Here is a 23,857-nt window from a genome sequence, read left to right as displayed (position 1 = left end):
TGACATGGGCCTGGCCTGGCCACGTCCTCAGGGCTGTTCTCTACTCTGTTCCATGTGTCCCAGGCCTAGCTCTGACAGCAGGACTGTCATCCCACCCCCATCTCCATGGCAGTACCAAAGAGCGGGGCTGGGGCACAATCAAAAGTTTTGTGGATATTGAAACTCACGTCTGGATAAACTTTGACCTTGGGGAGAGAGGATGGTGTGCGTAGTAATGTCTCCTGGGAAGGGCTCCCCACCCCCATACCCTCACCCAGGCCGGGCACACATTGGGTGGGGCGACATCCGGGAAGGCTTTTCCCGTCATCGGGAAGGAAGAGCCTTTTCTGGCATCAGACACCTCATTTCCGCAGCCGTTCCCAGCCTCTAGAACTTCCCCATGGCCATTAGACACTCAGGGTCCTGGCCCAGAATGGCCTGGCAAAGGTCCAGAGGCAGGAACATTCTCAGTGCCCAGGGGTTTAGTCTTGGGGGGCGGAGGGAATCTCTGTTTCCTCCCCTCGGGGAAGCAGCGGGTGTCTGACTTTAAAGGAGGTAGTGGGTGTGGACCTCACTGAGGGGGTGTGTCCATGGCCCTCACCCGCAGACCCCAAGTGGGCGGCCCTGACCCCTGCTGCCGACCCCTGCTGCCCGTCTCTAGGACACCGGCTCTGTGGCCAGTGAGGCAGGGGCTACTGTCAAAGGGGGTCTTGGAGCAGAGGTGGGCACCCCGCCCCCTTGGTTACAGCCCCACAAAGCAGCAGGTCCTGACTGACAGTGTCACCTCCCCGGGCTGTGCTTGGGTACTAGGGGGTGACAGACAGATCCCTACAGCCCAGCCCTGACCTCTGACCTCACAGAGGCTAATACAGCCCTAATCTCTGAGCTGAAGAGCAATGAGGTTGGGGGTGAGAGGTGGGGGTCCTGGCCAGGATCTCCGCCAGTGTTCTGTCCTCCTGCCCTTCTGAGGAAGGAAACGGAGGTGGACAAGGAGGGGGCGGCAGTGGGAGTGGCAGGGCCTAGACAGTCCTTACTGGATGTCCCCATGGACTCAGTGTGGGGGGGGAGCAGCCCCTTATCATGCCCCCAAAGCTATGAAGGGCCCCAGAAGAAGGCCTGGAGGCTGGGCTGGCCCCCTGGCTCCTGGCCTAATCCTCTTTTAATGAGCGGCCAGCCGGAAGGCCTCAGCCCCTGGCCACAGCCCTACAACCCTGGGAGCCCCAGCCAGGCCGAGCTGGGGGCAGGGAGGCCCCTGAAGCCTCTGCAGGCACCTTTCCCCCAACTCCACTCAGCGCACCCACCTCATTCACACCCCAGTGCCGGGACCCCAGCACTGGCCAGGCCAATCCATGGCCCCAGCATCTGCAAGCGTGTACCAGGGAGACATCTGACTTGTGCTCCCATGGACTCCCTTGGGCATTTACCATTTGTTCAGGGTCAGGTCCCACATGGAGCCGGGCAGGGGAGGCTGTCACTGCTGATCAGGGGCTTGCTCTCCCAGTCCCTTTTCTATCCCAGAAATGTTCTAGATGGGAATCCCTAGAAACCAGAACCAGAGTTTTGCCTGAGGCTTAAGCTGCCTCCTCCCTGGGGGGGTAGGCTCCAGTTCCTCGGCCCCAAATCCCTCAATATCTGTCCCCTCCAATCCCATCCCTGGGCCAGGCTTTCCAGATTGGAGACCCAGAAGATCCCCAGGAACCATCCACATGCACCCCCCTTCCCCCCAGGCAGGTGAGCCAGGTCGGTGCCAACAAAACCAATTACAGCCGCTCTCACCCAATTAGCAACTAATTATGGCCTCGTAGTCCATTCAACATAATTAACATGTAAATGACTCCGCGTGTTTATATTCAATAACCGCTCTGATTGAATTTAATTTAAAAGTCTGAACTGGGGACCCAGTTACCGTATTTCACCATCTAGAGCACCACTTCCTGGGAATGTCGGCTCCTGGGGGAGAGGGACACAAGCGGCGGGTGGGGGGGTGCATGGAGGGGCAGGTGCTGTGACACAGGCCCAGCCCGGGCTGAGGTGGTAGGGATGGCTGTGGTCCCTACCTCCCTGACGTGCTGTCCCAGCGGTTTGGGAAAGTGGTGAAGTCTGAAGAGCCCCAGTGGGACCCTAGAGTTGGGAAATCCTCTGGAACTAGGGGCCCCTTCTTAAGGGCTACTGTAAACATCCCAGCTGTTCAGTAAACACCAAGCCAGAGCCGAGCTGGAGCCACCCAGCTGGGCTAAAGCTCCACTGTAAAGCCCTCCCATTTTGCGGACTGCGGCCTGGGGGCTGGGGGCTGAGACCTGGGGCCTGGGGGCCCGGCAGGCTCAGCCATGCTGTTCCCACGCCCGTTCCGCCCCAGTGCCCGCCTGCTCCGCCCAGGAAAGGACAGACTGGGGGCACAGCTCATCCTGACCCAGAAGAAACCAGGAGGGAAGGGGCAGCAGGGCCACACCATGGCACACGTGCCAGCCAGAAACCCACAGTTCTACACCTCTCTTGTGCAAGGAAGTCCAATGGCTTTCGACCACTGTGTCCCAGCAGGCAGGGGGCTCTCCAGCCTAGGTCCCTCCAGGGATCCCTGCTCGCCGCCCAGGGCTCCATGGCGCCTGATTATTCTAGGTCTGAACCAGTGACTCAAGAGGCCAGGAGGTCTGGTGTGGATCCTTCGCTGCCCGCACTACCGTCTATGAGGACACCTTTGGGCCTTCACCAGCTAGGCAAAGCTCAAAGCTCTTGCTCAGTTCGGACACAGTGCAGGGGGAAAGCTGGCCTGTAGGGGCAGGGAAGGCCCTGGGCATGGGATGGGAGGCAGTGGCCTGGGCCAGGCAAGAAGCTTGGGGTACATTCCAGGCAAGGAATGTACTCTAAGATGGGTGAAGGGGGGTGGAAAGAGAGTCAGCCCTAAGGGCAGGGTCACACTGATCCACTTCTCAGGTGGGGAGAGTGGATCCTGCTTCCAGTTCCACAGGCCTCGGGGACCCACCCCGCCTCCCACATTCCAGACCTAGCCCGGAAACCCCTCACTCCTTCCCCCGCCACCTCCTCCTCCCCGTGACTGCAAAAGACAACAAACTCTCCATGGCTCATTTACTCCGATAAATCAACCGGACGGACAGGCCAGGACAGAACTGACAGGCTGGTGGGTGTCGAGACCCTCCCCCAGCCCGGCAACCGGCCCCCATCTCTGCTGCCCTCCTTGGATTCCTGGGGTCCCTATATGCCCTCACATCGCCCACCCAGAGATTCCCAGGATGTCCCAGACAGTCTTAGTTCCCTCCCTACCATTCAGACAGGGAAACTGAGGCATCGAACAGACAGATGTGTATTCAGGGTTGGCCTTGGCTGATCTGGTCAGACAGAGTCCGGAGGCCAAGCAGGACTCAGCCAGTCACCCGTCTAGAAAGGCAGCGAGTTCTCCACACGGGCCTGGTGCTGGGACAGGAGGGTGTGCTGGAGCAGGCAGCAGCCCTGGGCAGAGGCTGCCTGGGGTGCCGTAGGAGCCCACAACCCCCACCCCCCAAGTCCTAGCTGCTCCCCTGCCAACCATAGAGTTTAACCTCCAGGGCCTGCCAGGCTGGCTGAGCAGCAGCCACACGGGCAGCGGACTCTGCCTGGCAAGGGAAATGAGAGCATCAGCCCTGAGCCCGAAGTGGAAAGAAACATGGCTCTTGGCTGGGCGCAGGGACCTCAGAGGAAAGAGCATGTCCGGGTAGGAAGCCAAGGAGGGGTCAGGGTGAGGAGGGGAGGGGGTGGAGGCAAGGGGGGATGAGGGGAAGGAAGGAAGGAAGATGAGTGGGGGCAGGGGGGTCTGGAGCTGAGGCCTCATGCCCCAAAGACTTCCTGATCCTTGGAGGGTCTGTTGCTTTGGGGCTGTCCCTGCCCGGAGATAGAGCAAAGGGCCATACTTGCCAGCAGCCCCAGTGAGAAGGTCACGAGCCAGCCTAGCTGAGGCCTCCCTCCCCTGCAGACAGACCTCCTGAATCCTAGGACAGCAGCTACCACCCAGGCCCATTCTTCGCTGGGTCAGGACCAGTGGTCAGGGTCTGGAGCCTAGGAGGCCTCCACGCTCTCCCTGAGACCGCTCAGCAGCCTGGGGTATGTTGGGGGTGGGGGGTGGCTGCAGGCCTGCCAAGCTCTGGCACCCACGTGAGCTGAGCTTTGGATTCAGACCGGAGCCTTCTGGCATCCAGGCCTCTGGCAGAGGCCCTCTTGCTATTTCTAAGAAAAATGCAGCAGGAATCTTCTCTGCTTCTCCAAAACTCCAAGGGCTCCCTTGAGACAGGGCTCAGATTCCCAGGACAGCACCAGGCCAGGCCGGGAAACCTTGCTCTCAGCCCCATGATACAGATGCCCAAGTGAGCAACCCACGTCTGGGTCCCCAGCACAGGCTGCCCGGGCCGGGATGGCACTCCAGGAGAGGTCGCCGAGGCTGCTAACAGGGCCCCCTCAGAGTGGGCAGTTCATCTAGGCGGAGGGAGCTCCCTCCAAGGCATCCCCTCTCCAGTGCCTCTCTCTCACTGGATTTCCCTCACAGTGTGTACATGGTGCCTCTGTCAAGAGGAACAAAGAGCTTGAAAACCACAAGGAGCAAGTGCAAACACTCCCCGCAGGATTCTGCCCTCCCCACAGGTGTTATGCCACACATGCCTCCCTGCTCCTGCTCTTCCCTCCCACGGTCTCTCCTCCCCTGTCCAAAAGGCAGCCTCCTCCAGGAAGCCAGAGCGGATGCCCACGGCAGGACATCCTATCTCGGCCTGGCACAGGGCTCAGGGTACCTCCTGCAGTCCTTTCCAAACACGGTCACCTTCACCAATGGTTAGAAATCTAGAGGGAGGGGTGAGGCAGTGCGGGACTCCTTGGGCTTCCCCCAGGAACCGCCCTCACCCCTCTGCCCCCACCGCCCCTCTGCCCCCACCAGGATGGCTCCTAGTTCCTGAGACTTCCTTCCCCAGGGCTGGAACTGCACTCACAGAGTGAACCCTCCCGCAGCACGGTGAGTTCAGCCCCATCCTTAGGTCCATTTGACAGACAACACAGAAGGGACACAGAGAGTCCCAGGGACACTGCTCAAGATCTTCAGTGGCTGGGATGTTGGCAAAGTGGCCTGAGCCCTCAGAACGTCACCCCTACTGGGCCACTGCTGTTCCCACCTTACACAGGGTGGTGGGGGGGTGTGGAGACCAGGTCCTAGAGGGTCTAAGCCACCTGCCCGAGGTCACACAGCTCCCAGGGGCAGAATGGAGGTTTGTCGGCCTTCAGGGACAGCCCTTTCAAACACCACCATCACCACCTTCACAGTCTCCCAAATTTAAGTCCTGGGGCAGGAGCAAGAGGTCTCCTGGGGAGGAGGGGAGGAGTACCCACAGCTCTGAAGACACCCTCCAGGAGTCCGCCTCCTCTGGAGGGGTCACAGGGTTGGAGGTGCAGACAGTCAGGTGCAGACCCACTCTGAGGCCGCTGCCTCCCAAGCCACAGGGTGAAAGATACCTTTATGGGCTGGGACGAGATTTTTATCTTGGCGGTTTCTCTTTAAATTCTTTACGATTACGAAGCTGCGGGGGCTGCCAAGGAACATGATTTACTCCTTGAGCATGCACCAGCTCCTCGCTCAGTGCCAAGGGAAGCTGGAGCCAGGGAGGGAGGGGCGGGCGTCCTGCCAGGGAACCAGAGACAGGGCCTGGGCTGCTGAGGCCCAGCTAGCGGCAGGCCCATCGGAGGCTCAGCTAGACCTGGAAGGACCACAGCCGGAGGCCCGCAGCGCTGCGCTGGCTGACTCGGGCTGGGCCTCAGGCGGGTTCTCGGCAAGAATAGGACCTGCTCCGTTCTCTCTGAATGCCAACTGCTAGCCAGCTGCGGGGACAGCCAACCTCCAGGACCTCCCAGCTCCCAAAGTGGCCACTTCCCAGTCCCTTCTCAGGAGTAAGGCAGTTCCCATTTCCTGGAAAACAGAGATCCCAAATGCAGGACTCTGGGCTCAAGTTCATGCTTTGGGTCTTCCTACCTTCTTCCTCCTGGCTCATCTGGAACACTGGCCCCCCATGCCCTCCCCAGTTTCTTAGTTCCAAATCCCAGTGTAGCTGTCAGAAACAGGTCACCTCTACCTAGCTCCCCGGTGCCACCTCTGGTCCCCAAGCTTCTGGGCTTCCCCCCACCCTCCCTCCCCTTCCTCCTTATTCTGAATCTCCTAGCCACCACCACCTCCAGCCCCCATTAGCTGGCCAGCAAGCTCCTGGGGGGTGGTGCGGGCAAGGGCAGGTCCTCACCCCACCCCCACCATACAGTTAGGCCTGGGGGTGGGGCAATGCACCATCAAGGCTAAAGGCACCTTCACTTCAACCCATATTCACCCACTCTTGATCCCCCTTGGGTGAAGTAAATGGGCCATGACCTCTCCTAACCTCTAATGTCGCCACTTCCTAACAAGAAGGTCTGGCCACTCTGGCTCTCTGATGTCACATGTGGATGATGTAAGCGGTGGCACTATCCTGGGCCTTTAATCTCCTGGAGGCTCAGAGGCTGGGCTGAGCTGGGTGGGCAGGCAGTGACCGGCATCTACCCACCCATTCGCCCTCCACCTACTGAGTGTCCCTCCGCATAGAGCAAGCCAGTCACGCCTGGATTTAGAGAAGATCCAAATCGCAGGGCCACCCTGGACACAGGAGCCTTTCCTCACTTGGACCCTGGCTTTCCTTCTCCAAAAGGAGAGACCTTCCTAGGGGACTCTGAGCAGTGGAGGACTGGGGTGATGGAGGGATGCATTTAGAGGAACAGTCAAACCCCAATGCTGTCACTTCCAAAAGCAGAGGGCACAAGAAGCCCACCCAGAGTGACCTCAGTCCTCTCCTTAGGAAATTGAGGGTGGGAAGGCTAAGGCCAGCACTGTAGGATCCTGGAACCCTGTCCCTAGCTCATGGGAGAGACCTGTGCCTGATTCCCTCAACCCACCCTCTGCTCTCTCAGTCCCCAGACAGGCTCAGACATCAGGCAGAGCCAGGCTCCAGCTTCATCCTGCTCCTGAGTGATGAGCCTCACAGGAAACCCAGGGAGAAACCCTTGGAGAGGGTTTGGAAAGGCCTTGGAGAGAACACCACGTGGTTAGCATCATGGGTACCTACCGTTATTTATTTTTTTAAATTTTATTTATTTACTTATTTGCTAGGGAGAGGAAGAACACAAGCAGAGGGGGAAGTAGTCTCCACAGAGCAGGAAGGCTGACATGGGACTTGATCCAAGGACCCTGAGATTGTGACCTGAGCCAAAGGCAGACACTTAACTGACTGAGCCACGCCCTCTTACCGTGATTTCTATTACTTTCATCCTTCCTGGCTCTTCCATCCCATTGCCCTACTCCTGCCTCAGTTTCCCCAGCTTGCCCAGCCAGCTTGCATCATCACAGGACCCCTCTCCCCCACCAAATGCAGCTTGGCCCCACGTCCTGGCTGAAGCTGGCCCAGGCAGCAGGCAGGCAGCGGCTTATTGTGGAGGTGGCTTCCTGGGATAAAATAAACATTCCCCAAGCTGAACAAAAGACCTGGCAGGGCACTCATACCTCCCTGCTGCCGAGGGAGGTGGTGCCCCCTGGCTTGGGTCATCTCAGGACGGTTGGGGGCGGGGGAGCTCTTTCTCCCAGGTTTGGCCAGGAACTCTGGGGTTAAGGGAATTCCAGGCCAGGATGGTGGAGAGGGTCCTACTGCCCAGGCTCTCTGGTCCCAAGTGTGAGTTCTCAAGGAACACCTCACCTTTCCTGGAAATCCTCCCCACGTGACCCTGCACTTCTGCCTGACTTTGGCTGTGCTGCTTCTGGAAGCTGAGGGGATGGGCCATAGGAGCCCCCTCCACCCTGCCTTCCCCCTGCTCTGACCTGGGCTATAGTGAAACTCTGGGGCCCTGCTCCCTTGCACCTTTTTGGCTCTAGGCCTAGCTAGGGTGCCCAGGCGGGTGCACAGGCAGCAAGCCCAAGCCTGGACCAGTTCCTGCCTTTCTTCCTTTAGCTGCTCTGGACAGTGTGGCCCCCCGTGCCAGCACCTCCAGCTTGCAAGGTCTGGCCCAGCAAGGCCGGAACTGGCACCTCCTGACAGCAGCAGGCCCAGGGGAGGGGAGGGGAGGAGAGGGGCCTAGGCTGAGTCCTGGGGGCTTGGCATGCCAGCTGCTATATTCAGGCAAGGCACAGATGGGGAAACTGAGGCAAAGAGCAAGAGGACCACCAGTGCTTCTAAGAACAACCCTCTCTGTGCCCCTCACGTGTACCTGGGAGAAGAAGCCCCCAGCCCTTTCCCAGTCCTTGGCCTGGCTGTGAAATCCAATTTCTGTGGGTGTTGGTATCCACTCTCACTCCACAAATGCTTGGTGAAGACCTTCTCCTCTCTGAGCCTTACTCTGTGTACACGACGAGTCTGAGATCACCCAGCATGGGGGGATGACTGGGCCTGGTGCAGCGTCAGTGCTGGGCTCTCAGGTGGTACCAACCCACCAGGTGTCCCCTAGCTTTTCAGCCAGTCTGACGGGGAGCGCCCCATCTTGGTCGCTGCAGACTCCCTGGTTTTCGGCATGGGGCCTGGCACAGAGTAGGGACTCAAGCATCTGCTAAATTAAGTGACATCCAAGCACACAACGAGGCCGCAGGATCAGCAGGGAACTGGAAAGGTCATTCGGAGCAGAGAAGCATGTGTGTCCAAGGGCATGGAGGCCCGGGATGGGGTGGCCCCAGGCATCCCACAGTCCCACCCTGGGCTGCCATGGCCGTCAGCACCACAGGATGGCTGCCAGCAAGCTGGGCTTTTAGTCACTGCGGGTGTCAGCCTCAGAGCTAAATGAGAAGGGATCGACCCAACTGATGTGGGCGTCAGCAAGGCCAGGACACCGGGGTTCTATTTCTGGCCTCGCCTCTGCCTCCTGCCTGACCTTGGCCCTGCCCTTGCCTGAGCCTCGGTTTCTCTCTCCGGAAAACAGGAATGAAAGTCCTTAGCGCTCTGTCTCTGAAGGTCTGAGAAGATTTAAGAGGCACATACCGAGGACTGAGGACCGCCCTGTGTCTTATCCTGCCTGCTTCCCCTCATGGGTCTCCAGAGTAATGGCAAAAATAGCACCCAGAGAGGACGTCTGGGTTCTAGGGTCCCAGGGGTATGGAGACAAGGCCCCATTCCCTTTCCCTGTCGGGGGAGGGGACGCTCTGCTCCCCATGCTGGCACCCTGGGCTGGGAAGGGAGTGGGAGCAGGGCCAGGCCCCTTCAAGATTTATTCATCTGCTAGGAGGAAGTCCACTGGGGAAGGGTGGAGTGATCAGCAGAATAAACTTCTCCCCTTCTCAGGCCCAGGGGCAAGGGGCGCTCTTACCAAACCCATCACACTTCCGCCCATTCCTCAGGCCCCACACTGGACTCCTTCCAGGCACATCGTCTGAAATTCACTCCCCACTCCCCCCATCAACTCACAGGGTGGGATGAGGACAGGGGAGGAGCTCCGCTGGGGACATGGGGACAAGGGGACATGGGAACATGGTGAGGTGGAGGCTGGACCTCAGCCAAACCTGAGGAAGGAAAAGTCAGCCCAGCCTTTCACCCCAATATGTGTGCCCGGAAATCTGGCCAGCCAGGGCTGAGTCGGCCCCACCCACGGCAGGCGGCTGGACAAAGTGACCTTGGGCCAGAGGAGAACTCGGCAGTGACCCCAGGCCCCCCAGGTCCCAGCATCCCCTTTCCACAGGCGGGGCGGGGGGGAGAATCTTCCGATCATACACACCTTTGAGGAAGAGCTAGTGACTGAGCCATCTGGACACCTGAGTGTGTGCCATGTGTATTCACCCACCAGTGGGTGAGGTACAAAGGCGATCGAGCTGGGGGAAGTGTCTCTCACTCTCCAGAACCCAACTGGTCATTAAAGCCTTCCGGTGACTCCCAAAGCCAAGTGCTCGTTGGGGAGCTCAGACCCGTCACATAGCATGTGCTGTCCCTGAACTCGCCAACTGGCCCACGCTCCCCTCGCAGCTCACAGCACCCTCCCTGCTTCCTGGGACCCCCTCCCACCTGGAGACCCACCCCTTAGCAGAGCAGGGTCTGCGCTCCAGCTTCCTGCGGCTTCGGTTTCTGCCTGACCGTCTGAGCCTCTACCTCAGGAACCACCCCGGGCAGGACCAGACACGGAGCAGCGGAGAGGATGGGCTTCCCCAAACAGGAGTCGGGAAGAAGAGGCATCTCTCCCCAGTTATCTCACACTGAGGGAGGCGCTTTGAGGACCCAAGGCCACCCAGGCTGAGACCCTACAGTCTGCCTCGAGAAGGGGCCCAGACTCGGGAGACTTTGTGGAAACGTCCACATGGCCCAGTCTCTAGCCTTCACTGGCAAGTTACCGCCATCCCTCTCCTCCCCACCCACATACCCAGGGCAGCCTACGTGGCTGCATGAAGTATCTCTTTCTGCCCTGCCTCTTCTGCTTGCCTCTGCAGCGGGCTGAGTCCTGTGGACAGAAGATGATGCTGGGGACCAGCGAGGCAGTCTCTTACCTTTGAATGAGAGCCGGACGCGGGGCGTGGCCAGGAGGTGGTCCTGGGTAGGGGTGGCTGGCCAGGCCCCAGTCAGTAGGGAAGCCCAGAGGAAGAGACAAGCGACAGGCATTGTGGGAGGGGCCTAGGGCCCAAGAAGCTGGCTGGGCTGTCTGGACACCTGGGAAGGAGGAATCAATATCTGAATATGAAAGGCGGATGGGGGAGTCTGGCCCTACCAACTCTCCTTTCCCACACCCTAGGCCTGGGGCCATGAATGCCCCAGTGTGCAAACCTTATACACTTTCTGGTCCCTGCCTTTATCTGGGAAGGTGTGGCCAATAGGCCCGAAGACAGAGCAACCAGGTGCAGCCTGGGGTCACCAGAGCTAATAGAGGCCACTGGATAGTCAAACACTACCCCACCCTCCAGCACCCCAAATTCCATTTGCAGGGTCCTGCTCAAACAAGCCAGCTTATAGCTTCTTCCAGTTCCCAGCAGGATCTCTCCATTGTGCCCACCCCCAACCAAATGGGCTGCTCCTTCCCTCGCCCACCTCCAGAAATGGGAGAAGAGATGGTTCCCATACTGCCAGCTCCCACCAAACCTTTCCACCCAATATAAGTAAATCGGGACCTGATTATTGGGGCAGGGGGCATGGGAGACAGTGGAGGATAAGTGAGACACACATAGACAGCCTAAAATGGAAGAGACGGCAGCCAGAAAAGGAGAGGCAAAGAATAGCAGGGTCTACTTTTACTGAAATCACCGCAGGAGGGATCCAGGTCAGATGTACGGAAGGACTTCCTGCCAGGTAAAGTTCTAGTTCTGCCTCCAGAGGGCAAAGAGAGGGGAGCGAGGAGAGCCAGCAGGCCTGGGGCAGCGTCTGAGCCAACCTCAGTGTCCCCAGCAGAACCCCAGCAGGTCCAAGTTTCGATATGATGTTTTTGAAATATTGTCTCCCCAGGCAGGCTGGCTGTTGGGTAAACGCAGCCCAGCACCAGTTGTCGGAACATATTGCTCCCTCCCGGCAAAAAACAGCGCCAATTCCCAACCCCCCCACCCGGATACATTGGGGGTGGGGGCACAGAGAATGACAACATGAGCCCCCTCCTCCAGATCTGCCTTGTCTACTTCCCTTTCCTAGGGCAGGACCCTAGGCCCATTTCTAGGACCCTGGAGTGGGGGTGAGAGGCAGCAGGGGCTGCTAATCCTCAGCACTGGCTGACAGAGGCTGAGGCAAGGCCCAGGCTCCACATCTGTCAGGCCCCATTCAGCAGACACTGAGGCCCTCCCTGGACCCAGGTCCCCTCCCCCCAGCCCTAGCCTCTCCTGCCAGGGCAAACCACACTGGTGGCTCTTCAGACAGGAAGTGAGGCTTCAGGTCTCCTGGCCCATTCCTCAGGTGGTGCCCTCTCTGGGAACACCCTCTCACCATTCCTTAAAGATTCCCCCATCACAGATGCTCCCTCCTGGGGAGGCTAGCGGAAGGCGGAGAGAACCAGAGCCAGCCTCTCCCCCAGGCTGCTGGGGCACCAGGCTGGTGCTGGGTGAATCGAAGGCTCTGGTGAGAGGGGCAGGTAGGAGAGAAGGCTGCGAGGCCACCATCACCCGCGAGTGTACCTGTGAGGCCTCACGCACAGTTGTGGATATACACACGTCCACACTTGCATGCCCACACACGTCCTCACAAGCATGTGTTTGCTCAAGAACTTGACCTGCTAGTGGGGTGGGGCTCAAGGAAGCTGGGGAACACTGCCCTGGCTTGGGGTGGGGGCAAGCTGCAGTCTGGGTCCCTCAGAGACCTTTGATCCTATGTATCAGGGGCCTCAGGATGACTCAAACCCCCCTTGACCTCATTTCCCCTGCATCCATTTTCATGGTAACAAGGTCAGGGTCACCAAGGACAGCTTTAGAGTTCTCCAAGGTAGCCAGGAAGGTGGAGGGCTTTGCCCCACTGGGCCCCTACAGGGACCTCCCAAGATGCTCTGGCCCTTTAAAGGACTGAATGGGGGATGTTCAAGTCTGCTGGGGCCAAGTCCAGGACCCCTCTTTGGAAAGCATGGGGGAATGGAAAAAAGAAGAGAGAGAGGGGAGAAGAGAAATAGAGGGACAGAGAGAAGGAAGGGGAGGACATTTCCACAATCGCTTACACTCTGCCAGCTCCTAGATGCATTCCACTTAGCCCCAGCCCCAGAGAAGCCCCCAGTCAGGCGAGCCAGGTGGGTGGACAGAGAAGGAACAGCCACCGCCACCTGGGAGCCCACCAGGAGGAGAGCAGAGAAAGAAGGAAAGAAGCCTGGCGGGAGGGAGCAAGGGAGGGAGGCAGGCGGGAGGGAGGAGGAGAGAGGGAGGAGAGAGGGAGGGACGGAGGAGAGACGTTCGAACAAAGAACCGAGGAGCTGGGGCTGGCAAGGGGTGCAGAGAAGGGGCGGCCAGACAAGGGGGTCTAGAGGCACCTGGGGGTAGGGCAGGGGGCTAGGCGGTCGAATTGTCCGGCCTGATCCAGACCTCCCAGGTTTGTGGGGTGGGGGTGGGGGGGGGGTGAACAGCCCGCCTCAGAGAAGGGAGGTTAGCTCCTCTGAGCTAAGAACTGCCTGGATGGAAAGGAGGCAGGAGCAGGGGCTGCGGGGGAACATGGAGATGAAATTATTAACAGCACCCCAGCCCTATGGTATCCATCCCCACCCCCACAGGCCAGAGATCCTTTCTGGCTCCTTGGCTTTCCCCCTCCCCCAACACCCCATGGACTGGGAAGCAGAGCTACCCCCCCCAGAGCTGGGATTGAAACCCCCTTTCATGATCAAGGGTTTCCCAGTCAAGGTCACCTGGGCTCAGCTTCATCCTCCCCATCAAGGTATGTCTACCAGAGCATGGGGGCCACTGAGGCTAGACTGCGGGCCTTCTCTCCTCACACCCCCGCACTTCCAGGCCTGGCTCCTTCAGAACTGGGGGTCAGCAGCAGGGGTAAGCTTGCCCAGTGCCCTAGCCTTGCAGCACACCTTACCCTATAAGTCCAGGCACACTTCCCACACAGCCTCCGAAAAGACCCCAGCTCCATCCAATCCCCTGGACAGGGATGAACGTCCCAACCCCCGGGGCCCCTATCTCTGCAACTAGGACAGAGGCTTCTGGGGGACAATCTGGGTGAATTCAGGAGGACAGGAACCCCCAACCTAGCTCAGCTCCAGGGTGGACACACCAGCGCCTTCAGGTGGCCCCCCGCCCCGGGGGTTCATGGAATGGTGTTCTCCACGCAGTTATCTCAACAATTATAAGTTACTGAAACAGCCAGGGCCTCAGCCTTAGCTCCAGCTGACCCATCCTGCCAGGCCTGCCTCATTCCCAGGCCACCCTGACACTCTCTGGTCCCACCTGTTCTAGGTGAGCCCACCAAGCTCCTAGAGTCCTCTGCCCATTTCACCACTGGGGCTCCAGTCTGCCCAAATGGGGGACTTAACTGCAGGCTCTCACAGCTCACCTACATCCCACATACAGCCAGGCCCCTAAGCCGAGCAAGACTCCCTGTTAGAAAACCAAACCCAGCTGGCAGCTGGGGGTCAAGGAGCTAGCACAGAGTTGGGAGAAAAGCTTCAGGGCTGGAGGCCCTCCTGCCTTGCTGATCTGGGGGACCCTCCACGTGGGGGCTGCGGGTATAGCGCTTCCCTTAGAGCAGACGATTCTGGGACACTGAGGCAGGGCAGACGCACCTAAGGGGAAGAGTTCTGCCTGAAGCATTAGTGGGAGAGAGCTGAGCCAGGAGAAGGGGCGTCCGGACTCCCGCTCCAGGAACGTGGGAGTGGGGGTGCGTGCAAGCACCCACCCACCCGGAATCTGAAGAGAAAAAGTTGCTCTGCACACTGGTGACCCCGCAGGACATCTCATCCACACATCCCCACGTCGCACCGATAAGGTTCTGGGCAGCCTGGACAGGTACAGCGCCCATTCAAGTCCTACAGCCGCTGCGTCCCCAGGAAGCCCCTGCCTCTCCAAGCCCCGCGCCCCGGACACTTCTGCAGAGTTGCAGTGCCGCGGGTCCCAGAGGGATCGCGGGGTGGCCCGGCCGCCTGCCCGCTCCCTCCCGGTTCCCGCCGCACTCACCTCCTCCGCGGCGGCGGGGCCTGGGCTCCCGGGCGGCGGGGGCGGCGGCGGCAGCGGCGGCAGAGCGGCTCCCGGTTGGGGCCGGCGCTAGCGGCCCCCCGGGGCCATGGCCCTGCCCGCGCCCTCTCACCGCTGTGCCTGAGCCGGGGTCGACGCCGCGGCCCGGGTTTAACGGGGTCCGCGGGCTTCGGGCGCGTCAGCAGCCGAGGCCCCGGGCCCTAGCCCGGGCCATGGGAAGGCTCAGGGGCGCTCGGGGCCGCCTCCCCCCGGGTGGGCTGCGGGCGCCCCCTGGCCGGCGCGCCGAGGGCGCATTCCCCGGCGCGGGGCGCGGGCGACGGCGCGCGCTCGGCTTCGGGGCGCTGCGCTTGGTTCGGCCCGGTGGTGCTCGCCTGCTTGTTGGACTGGGGCCAGGCGGCCGCGCTGGACTGAGGCCGGGCGGCCGCGCTGGGCTGCGCCGCTCCTCACGGCGCGCCCTGGCCCTGCGCTGCGCTCGGGGCTCGCCGGACCGCGGCCGTTCGCTCGCTCGCTCGCTCTGGTCTCGCGGCCGCCGGCGGGACGGGGCGCTCGGAGCCGCGCGGGGAGCGCCGGCAATTGGCCGCCCGTGGGCGACATTTGCATAGCGCGGCCCCGCCCCGGCCGCCCCGCCCGGCCCCACCCCCGGGGCGGGACCCGCCCGGCCGCCGCCCCGCCCCCGCTCCACCTGTCCGCGGGCTGGGCTCGGGGCTCTCGGGGCGGTGGGGCGACCCGAGCCCGGGGAGACTAATCTGCACCCCGCGCCCCCGCCCCGGCTTCGCGGGCGGCGCCCCCGCCCCGCCCTGGCTTTGTCTCTCCGTGGATACACCGCGCACACCGCGCCTGGTGTTTACCCGGGCACTCAACTCCCTGGCGGGAAGGGCGGGCGCGCCGGGGAGCAAGGAGCCTGCGCTCACCTGCGCACCCCCTGCCGTGTCACTCCTTCCCACTTGCTGCGGGCCGCGCCGGCCCCGCGCGTGAGTCCCGCAGCGTAGGACCCAGGACTGCCCCAGCCGCTCAGCAGGTGGCGGTGCAGCCTCTGGGACGGCTGGCACCGCTGGACCTGCTCGCTGCCTCCAGCCCAGGCCAGGTCGCAGCAGCCCAGCCTGACTGCTCTGTCCAATCACTCCAGGGCTACTCGTGATTCCCCAGCCTCCAGTCCTATTTTAAACCGGCAGCCCCACGGATCCACTCCTTATAGTTCCATATCCCCAGAGAAGCCGGATAGGCTGGGCCTCCTCTCCTGAAAGGGACATTTGCTTTCAAATGGCCTCATGATGACCCCAGAGCCGAGCAACTAAGCCAAATGCCTCCCTTGATCCCAGAAGGGACCTGACACCCCAAGGCCATGGCCTCACCAACCAGGGCCACAGTCTCAGCCCTGCCCCAGGCCCTTTGCTGAGGTCCCAAGGGGCATGGGCCTTCTTTGTCCTCTCCTTCCACCTCTCTCTCCTCCCTTGTCTATTCCCTCCCCTTCCTCCTCTCTTCTATCTTTTTTTCTCCCTTTCTCCCCTCTCCTGTCCTCTCCCTTCTCCTCCCTCCTTTCTCTTCTTTCCTGTCTCTTTCTCTGCCTTCCCTTCCACTTCACCCTCTTTCCCCTCCCCCTATTTTTCCTTCTCTTCTTTCTCTCCCTCTCCTCCTTCTTCCCCCTCCCCCTTCTTTCCCTGGTTAACAAGTCCCCTGGAGAAGCCATCCCTTCCTCTGACCTACTGACAGGTTGACTGTGAAAGGTTAAGAACCCAGATGAAGGTTTCCTGCCCCGGATTTTGAGTGCTGGTCCACAGGCTCCAAGCAGAGACCACCTGAAGCAAGGAAACCAGCCTGGACTTATGGTGGCTCCAGGGGCCATGCCTGCACCCCTCTGCTCTATCAGGTCTCATTTAAAACACTGTGATAATCGTCCCTCCTCAGCCCTCCTCCTCTAGGTACCAGGGTCACCGCTGAGGCCAGTACCGCTGTGCAGCCATCACCAATGCAGCCTACGCCGCCATCACCATAGTTTCCAGCACCATCCCTCCCCCACCTCCCCTTCACCCCCAGTCTCCCTGGTCTTATAGCCTGGCCAGTCACCACCTGTCACCACCCCCTGTCACCACCCCCAGCGTGATCACCATCATGGTCACTGAAGCAGAACTATTAGGACTCACCAAAGACTCCAGGGTGCTGGCTTGAGAAGAAAAGAGATGCGATGGATGAGTCCATGGAGCTCCGCTCAGATGCAGAGAACAGACCTAGTGCCAGTACATGGAGGCCTTCTGAAGAGGGGGAGGCAGGGAGAGGCGGGAGACCTTCAGCAAGCCCACCTCGCACAATGGAATGCCAGTTCTCTCTTGAACAACATGAGCCTACTGAGTAATAGAAATAAAAGCAGAGTTATTGCAGCAGAGAACACACAGTGCACCCTCCCCCCCCCCACCCCGTTCGGTGTCCATGCTGGGCTGGCCATTTTGTGTCACTATTCATGTTATTATGCATATAAAATATGCATTCTTGGGAGAAATATAGTCGACCCTCCCACAATCTGCCTTCAGTGTAGGGGTCTAAGGGTGTGTCGAAGCCAGCCCTGGAGGCCAGGCTGGGAGGCCCTGTCTGCCACCAGAGTTTGTGGTTATGGGTTCCCAGGTACTTGATGGTTCCTCCGAGAAGCAGGTCCTGCTGTCCCCACTGTGCAGATGAGGAAGGGGCGACTGAGGGAAGTGGGGTGAGGCTTGTAGGCACTGGACTGTGGTGTTAGGAAAAGGTGGCCTTTTCATGAGTTGTGGGAAGGCTCCAGGAGGGAAGGGCCAGGCCAGGGGGCCCACATGGAGCCAAGGGCCTACTACCCAGACAGGCACTCAGGGCTGGCCGTGAGTGCTGGAGCCTGGTGCAGCACTTACAGAGTTCAATAAATCTTTATTGAATGAATAAGAGAGCAAATCCCCATGGCACCAGATCCAACAGGGAACACAAGCCAAGAACCAATAGGCCAGGAGCCAACTCCTGGTCCCACCACCTGGCTTCTCTGGATGGGCCGCTTCCACCAGCCCCTTTCCCTGCCACCCAGAGTCTTTGTGTCTTCCTCTCCAAAAGCCACTCAGCTGTTAGCTCCACCTGAGAGCCATGGGATGCCCTGTGGGGTCACCTGAAGTGAGACAGCCAGGCCAGGCTGGCCCCCTGGCCCTGCTGGGCCTCCCTCCCTCTACTGCAGGACACTTAGATCCTGGGCCTGCTTCTTTTCCAGCTCTCCCATGGCCCATCCTGATTCCAGTCTGGATACACACGGTGAGGGTGGACACAAAGAAGGTTAGGCCAGATCTGGTTTCTCCTCTGACCCAGCCTCTAGGTTCCCCTTCCCGGAGTAGTTCCCTCTCCCTTTCAAGATGGGCTCTGAGTACCTATAAGATAAGCCCTCAGGTGACATCCTGACGGTAGAGTCTTGGGCTCATGACTCAGCTTCCCAGAGTTTCTGAGATGCTACAAAGCCCAACAACAAGGGTTACAACCGAGAAGGAATTAGCCCCCTTTGTCCCGGGCCTCACCCCCAGGTGATGGTGCTGAATTCGGGCCAGGCCCTCCAGGATCACCTTGGAGTTCTTCTCCAAAACACTCCCAGCCTTTCAGTCTGGCCCAGCCTTTGTCTCTGCCCCGCACACACGCCTGTTTCTTTTCCTTCTGGTTTTTCCAGGCTGCACTATGGGGTATTGAGGTACAGCCCTGGGCTCCTGCTGTCTGTCCATCCTCTGTCTGTCTATCCTCTCCGCCTCTGTCCAGCCTCCCTGGAGTGGGGCAAGAGAAGACTGCTAAGCCGGGTAACCTCAAGAGAGGCTCTGCCCTTCCATCCTCAGCATCTAGAAGGCGAGACTTGGAGGCCTGGGCCTCAGAGACCCACCATGCTCCCAGGACGAAGGTGGTAACTTAACCAAACCCCCCCCCTCCTCTGGCCCAAGTCTCCAGGGGGAACCTGTTTCCCGGGCCTAGCAGGCTCAGCAAGCCCTGGCCCGCCCGCCCCAGCGTTGCTGGCTCAGGTTTCCCCACTTTCTGGTTTTCTCATCTCCCCTGCCCCAGGCGCAGCCCTCACCCGCCTCCCGGAACTGGATCCCAGAGAGTGGGGGGAGCGTTACAAAGGGGGCCCCGGGAGGGGGTGTAGGGCGTTGCTCGCAGCACCAGGAGTGGGGCAATGAGAAGTCCCCACAGTCCAGGCTCAGAATGGGGTTCAGCTCAGCCTCCTCCTGCCCTGCCAGCGCCAGGAGCTGGCTCAGAGCCCATCAAAAGCTGGAACAAGCCACCTCCCTTGCTGCTTCCCAAAGCCTCTTCCAGGCCTTTTCTGCTGCTGTCCCCTCCACCAGGAATGTTCTTCCCAGACTTCGGCCCCAGTGTCAGCCGGGTTTCCTCTAGCTCCAAGCCCTTGGCTTCCCCCTTTACCCTCAAACACCATCCCCTTCTGCACAAGGGCCAAGCTTCCCTTCTGGAGGCCACCTCCTCCCCCCTTTCCTCTCAGGCAGGAGCTCCGCACTGTCTCATCTCCTGGTCTTTGCACATGCTGCTCCCCGTACCTGGAATTCCTTTCCCATTTCCTTCTAGATCCTTCAGGCCTCTGGGAAGACACTACCTCCCAGGAAGCCAATGCTAATGGCTGAGTCAGGAGTTTTCTTGGGCTCCTGCAGGTCCTGCCCTCCCAGTCAGCCCCCACAAGATGCTGCCTGGGACCCAGGTCTCCCTGAGTTCAGAGTGAACAAGAGAGGGGGGGACACAGGCTCTGAGATCCGCACATGTTACCCCACACCCCTCATCCAGTGTGTGTGTGTGTGTGTGTGTGTGTGTGTGTGTGTGTGTGTGTGTGGTGAGGGAGGTGGGGGTTGGGTGGGCCCAGGCTCGGCTGGCTGCCAAGTGACCCATGACCGTTGGCCAGCCTGAGCATATCCTGTTTAGACAGAAGCCAGACAGCCATCCCTCACCCACTTGGGCCTGCCCAGCTCCTGCTGGAGAGCCCAAGTCTTAGGCCTAGAGCTCAGTCCTTATCTGGCTCCAGAGAGGCCTCCTTACGAAGAATCGGGATAGGAATTCTGTATTTCCTATGCCCTCATAGCAGAGGCCTTTACTCCAGGTGCTGAACCTTGATGCAGTAATGTTTGGGCTGCCCCAGCTGCTGGGTGGGGATGAGGGTATGGAGCCTGCCTTAAGAGCCAGGGACTGCATAGAAAAGACCTTGGATCTGGAACCCACCTGGGATCAGCCTCCAGCCACTACTTGGCTTTGCCCAACTTAGTTGGGGCAGCTCCGTCTTTTCAGCTGCTCAGGCCAAGAAGCCAAAAAACCAGCTTGCGCTCTCTCTCACATCCACATTCAAACTATCAGCAAATACTCGTAACTTCACCTTAACATGTGTAAAATATCAGATGACCCCTTCCCACCTTCTCTCTGGTCACCAGCTCTGCAGCCGTGGCCTCTGCAGCCACCGCCCCCATGGGCAACCTCATCTCCTTCCTGACAAGCCCCTGAGCCTCCTTATTGGGTTCCCAGTGTCTATGCTAGTTTCCTACAATCTAGTCAGCCAGGATCCTCAGAGACCCTGTTAAAATGGGAGCCAGATCAGGTCCCTTTCTTGCCCAAAGCTCTCAAACGCTCCTACTTTGTCGAGAGTCAAGGCCATGTCCTTGCAGTGGCAGACCTGCAGCCCCCTTCCCCACCTCTGACTCTCCTATCCCTGCTCTGGATCACAGCCTCTTCACTCCTCCACCCACACCTCTCCCGCCTCTGGGCCTGACAGTGACTGTTCCCTTAGCCTGGGTGCCCTTCCAACAGATGCTTCCATGGCCTCCTTTAGGTCTCTGCTCAGATAATGTCCCCCCCCACACACCCGGAACAGAAGGGGGCCAAAGCCAGGGCCCTCTGATCAGAAACTGGGATCTGCTTTCTACCCTCCTTCTGGGCCCTCTGCTCACACTCCCCTGTGTGGAGAATGGGACAGAGATGGCGCCCGTTTGCTGTTTCCTCCTCTATGTAAGAGCTGTGGAGAGCATGACCCAGGCTGCAGCAGCAAGGACTCAGGGTAGACTCTGTCTTAACTTAAAAGTCAGTGAAACTGCAGCTGTGAGCCGCCCCCCACCCCGGGGAGAAGCTACGGTCCCTTAGGCAGAGCTGTGCCTTGGGGCTGGGGGAGACCTGGGCAGTCCCCGACAAAGCTGATGTTGACAGGCTCTGATCCATGGGGTTTCTGGCCGCCTCTCAGACTCACATCTGCTGCACACACCCTGTCCATGTGTCTGTGTGGCCACAGTCCTGGGGGAGGGGGGCCCAAGGAGGGTCCTGCAGCCAGGCCTGCAAGCTGGGATCTGGACTTACTTAGTTCCAAATGACTGGGGAATGTCCCTTCCGTGACAGTCGCCGTGTGGCCTCCCCCAGTCCCTCACTCCCTGCAGGGAAGTGGGGCCCAGATGAAGGCAGCCCCCCCGGAAGGGGGAGGGGCTGGTGGGCAGACGCTGGGCACCCCGCCATCCTGGCCAGCTTCCCTAAGCCTGGCTTGAGGTTTTCCCTGAGGAAGTGCTGCAATATGAGGTCACTGTCTCTACCTTCAGACCAGAGATCTCAGGCCAGAACACCCTCCCTCCCCCGTGAGCCAGGAAATGGAGGACCTTGACCAGCAGCGCTTGCCTGTCCTTGCACTGCAAGGTGTCTGTGGCACAGAGGCCTTAGGACCAGCCAAGAAGAAGTACACCTTGTAGATAATCTCCCTTCACAGAGCACAGCCTCAGTGCACGGGACGAGGGCTGGGCAGCAGAGCCAACGTAGGTGGTGGGGAGCTGGGTCTTCCCCCAGACCACCGGCTTGCTAAGCGCCATCCACAGTGACGAGTTTCGTGTCTCCCAGGTGGGCTTGGTGGGGTGGCAAAGCTGAACCCGTGCTCCCTACCCCAGGATAGGGTGCCTTCCTGTCCCGGAGGGTTTGATTTCCCAACATAACTGGACAGAGTGGACACCTGGGCCGTACCAGGCCTCTGGACCTGCACCTAGAAAACTGGGGGCTCCACTCCTTTTCCACTCCATCTTCATGGTAGCTCCATCACTCATCGACCTGGAGCTCTTTGTCCACACCCGGGAGCTACACACCCTCCAGGTGACTGCAGGAAACCCGTGTCCCAGATCAAGGCCCATGGAGCCTCACTGGAGATCAGGTGGGGCTGATCGCTCCAGGAGATCAGATGATGTCCCCGGCAGGCCTGCCCCTCGAGGCTGAGGCTCCCCTGGGTCAGGGTGAAGTGGACGCTCTGACCCCCGCTGGAAGTAACCGGCCGCATGCTTGGAGGTAAAGGCCACGCTCCCCTGGCCCATGCTGGGAAAGCAAGAGGGCAGACTCCCAAGGTGGCCAAACAGGAGAAAAAGAAGACAGGCCGAGCCAAGCGGCAGGTGTGGACAACCAATGCTTTGTCAGTGCTGTGCCCACTTTGGCAAGAACAGGGGCCCCATGCCATCCCTTAAGTCCGTTGTAATCCTGGCTCTCCCTAAGAAAGTCACTTAGTTAGTTAAAAAAAACACACACAAACAAAAAGATAAAGAAACTGGGAGCTCCATCCGTGCTACCTGTGGAGACCTAGGGAGGATCAGGCCCCTGACTCACCGTGGCCAGAACAGCATTGTGTATCCATTGAATGGAAGGGAATACTGAGACTTTGAGGAACTGGGGCCTGGACAACCTTGTCTGTGGATTCCAGACTAGAGCCCCCTTGAATGTTGAGGTGCAGTTTCAGATTGAGAAAAGAGTAGGACCAGCCTGAAGGTTATGAGGCATGGCACAGTCTGATTTAAATTTTTAAAGGATTCCTTTGGTTCCTGGGGGGCCAAAAAACAAGCTATGGGCCTCCAGAAGAGGGAGGACAGGGACCTGGCTGGATCACTGGGGGTGCTGCGAGCTATCCTCAAACTTAGCCAGGCTCCCCTCATGTTTCCCTTGGAGCTCATCCATAGGGTATGACCTGGGATTTTGGGGTGAGAAGAGGGGCCTCGTTCCCTACCCCATGCCCTCTCCACCTGGGGCCTGGCTGGCCAGCCTCCCTGCCCCCCACCCTCCTGAGACCGTGGCTGAAGCTTTAATCCAAGGACAAGTCTCTGCAAAGCTCATGTTTGCTGCTGGAAGGAACAGCAGCAGCCAAGATGAAGGGATAAAGAGACCCCGTATATGGAGGAAGGGAGAGGGCCCGGCATTTGTAGGGAGAGAGCAGAACTCCACACTCCTCCCTCCACCCTGCCTGTCGCCACCACCTCCAGACTCACTTCAGGGACCTTATTCTTTTTTCTTTGTTTTTTTAAGATTTTATTTATTTGACAGAGACACAGCGAGAGAGGGAACACAAGCAGGGGGAGTGGGAGAGGGAGAAGCAGGCTTGGCGTTGAGCAGGGAGCCTGATGTGGGGCTCGATCCCAGAACCCTGGGATCATGACTTGATCTGAAAGCAAACACTTAATGACTGAGTCACCCAGGCGCCCCAGGGAACTTGTCTTTATCACCCAGAAGGATGGTTCGTGTGTCCACAGCCCACCGGAGCACGTACAGTGTGCCTCCTCTGTCTCAGTCATGGCTGCAGGGCTCACAGGGAAGTCTCGGGGACTGAAGTCGCACCCCCAGTCAGCCTAGCCCCAACAGGTTCTTACTCCTGAGGAACTTAGTCAGGGGCCCAGAGGGCAGTCGCCCTCCCTCTCCCCACGGATTGCCAGGCTCCTCACAATCACTGAGAGGAAACTGAGGCCCACAGCATGCCCATATCCTTGTCCTCTCCTGAAGTACCCCCATTCCTGTCCTCTAGTCCTGGGTATCCCAGCTTCTTCCCCCCTCCCCTTCACTGCGGGTCTTCACTTCACTCACTCACACCATCCTCAACCACAGGCTACCTTTTCTCCACTCTTTCCTCGGTGCACCCCACTCCTGCCCAGAGGAGAGGAGGTACCTGGAGAGCTGGGTAGTTGGAACCAGGAGGAAATTCCAAGTCTGCTTTGCTAGCCGCCCCCTGCCCCATCTCAGGGCCCCCATTCTGAGGGCAGAGCTGGGTTCGTGGGAAGGGCTGGGCTATAGCTACCAGACCTAATCTGCATCTGATTCCCCTGGGAGCCACATCCCAGACTGCTCATCTCCACTTCCCTCCCTGACACTAGGCTATCTCAAGTATCCCCAACCTTTCTGTAGCTGCCTTTCTGAGTACCCCCGAAATCAATGCTTCCCGGCCAAGGACATCTGTACCCCAGCCTGAGAGGGTCTCACCGCTTGGGATGGCCCAAAGATGAGATCTTGGGCAACGACCCAGCACTCTGGGTCAACACAGAG

General features: G+C 59.6%; 1 protein-coding gene across 3 annotated transcripts in view; it reads right to left on the bottom strand.

The window, feature by feature from the left end:
• SEMA3F (semaphorin 3F) overlaps positions 1–23,857 on the bottom strand; it is a 39,092-nt gene that overhangs the window by 14,985 nt on the left and 250 nt on the right. Inside the window, exons 2-3 of one of the 3 annotated variants that reach the window (XM_045991911.1) lie at positions 16,714–16,914; positions 10,475–10,634 (exon numbers count right to left, since the gene is read on the bottom strand). In XM_045991911.1, the coding sequence (XP_045847867.1) occupies positions 10,475–10,586 (112 nt within the window). In that variant the 5' untranslated portion in view covers positions 10,587–10,634; positions 16,714–16,914. Of the gene's footprint in view, positions 1–10,474; positions 10,635–14,554; positions 15,077–16,713; positions 16,915–23,857 lie in introns of those variants that run through there. The other 2 variants (XM_045991910.1, XM_045991912.1) reach the window with 2 other exon arrangements.

This window comes from Meles meles, chromosome 20, assembly GCF_922984935.1.
Source record: "Meles meles chromosome 20, mMelMel3.1 paternal haplotype, whole genome shotgun sequence".
Classification (NCBI taxonomy): domain Eukaryota; kingdom Metazoa; phylum Chordata; class Mammalia; order Carnivora; family Mustelidae; genus Meles; species Meles meles.
This window is presented reverse-complemented; position numbering and strand designations above follow the sequence as displayed.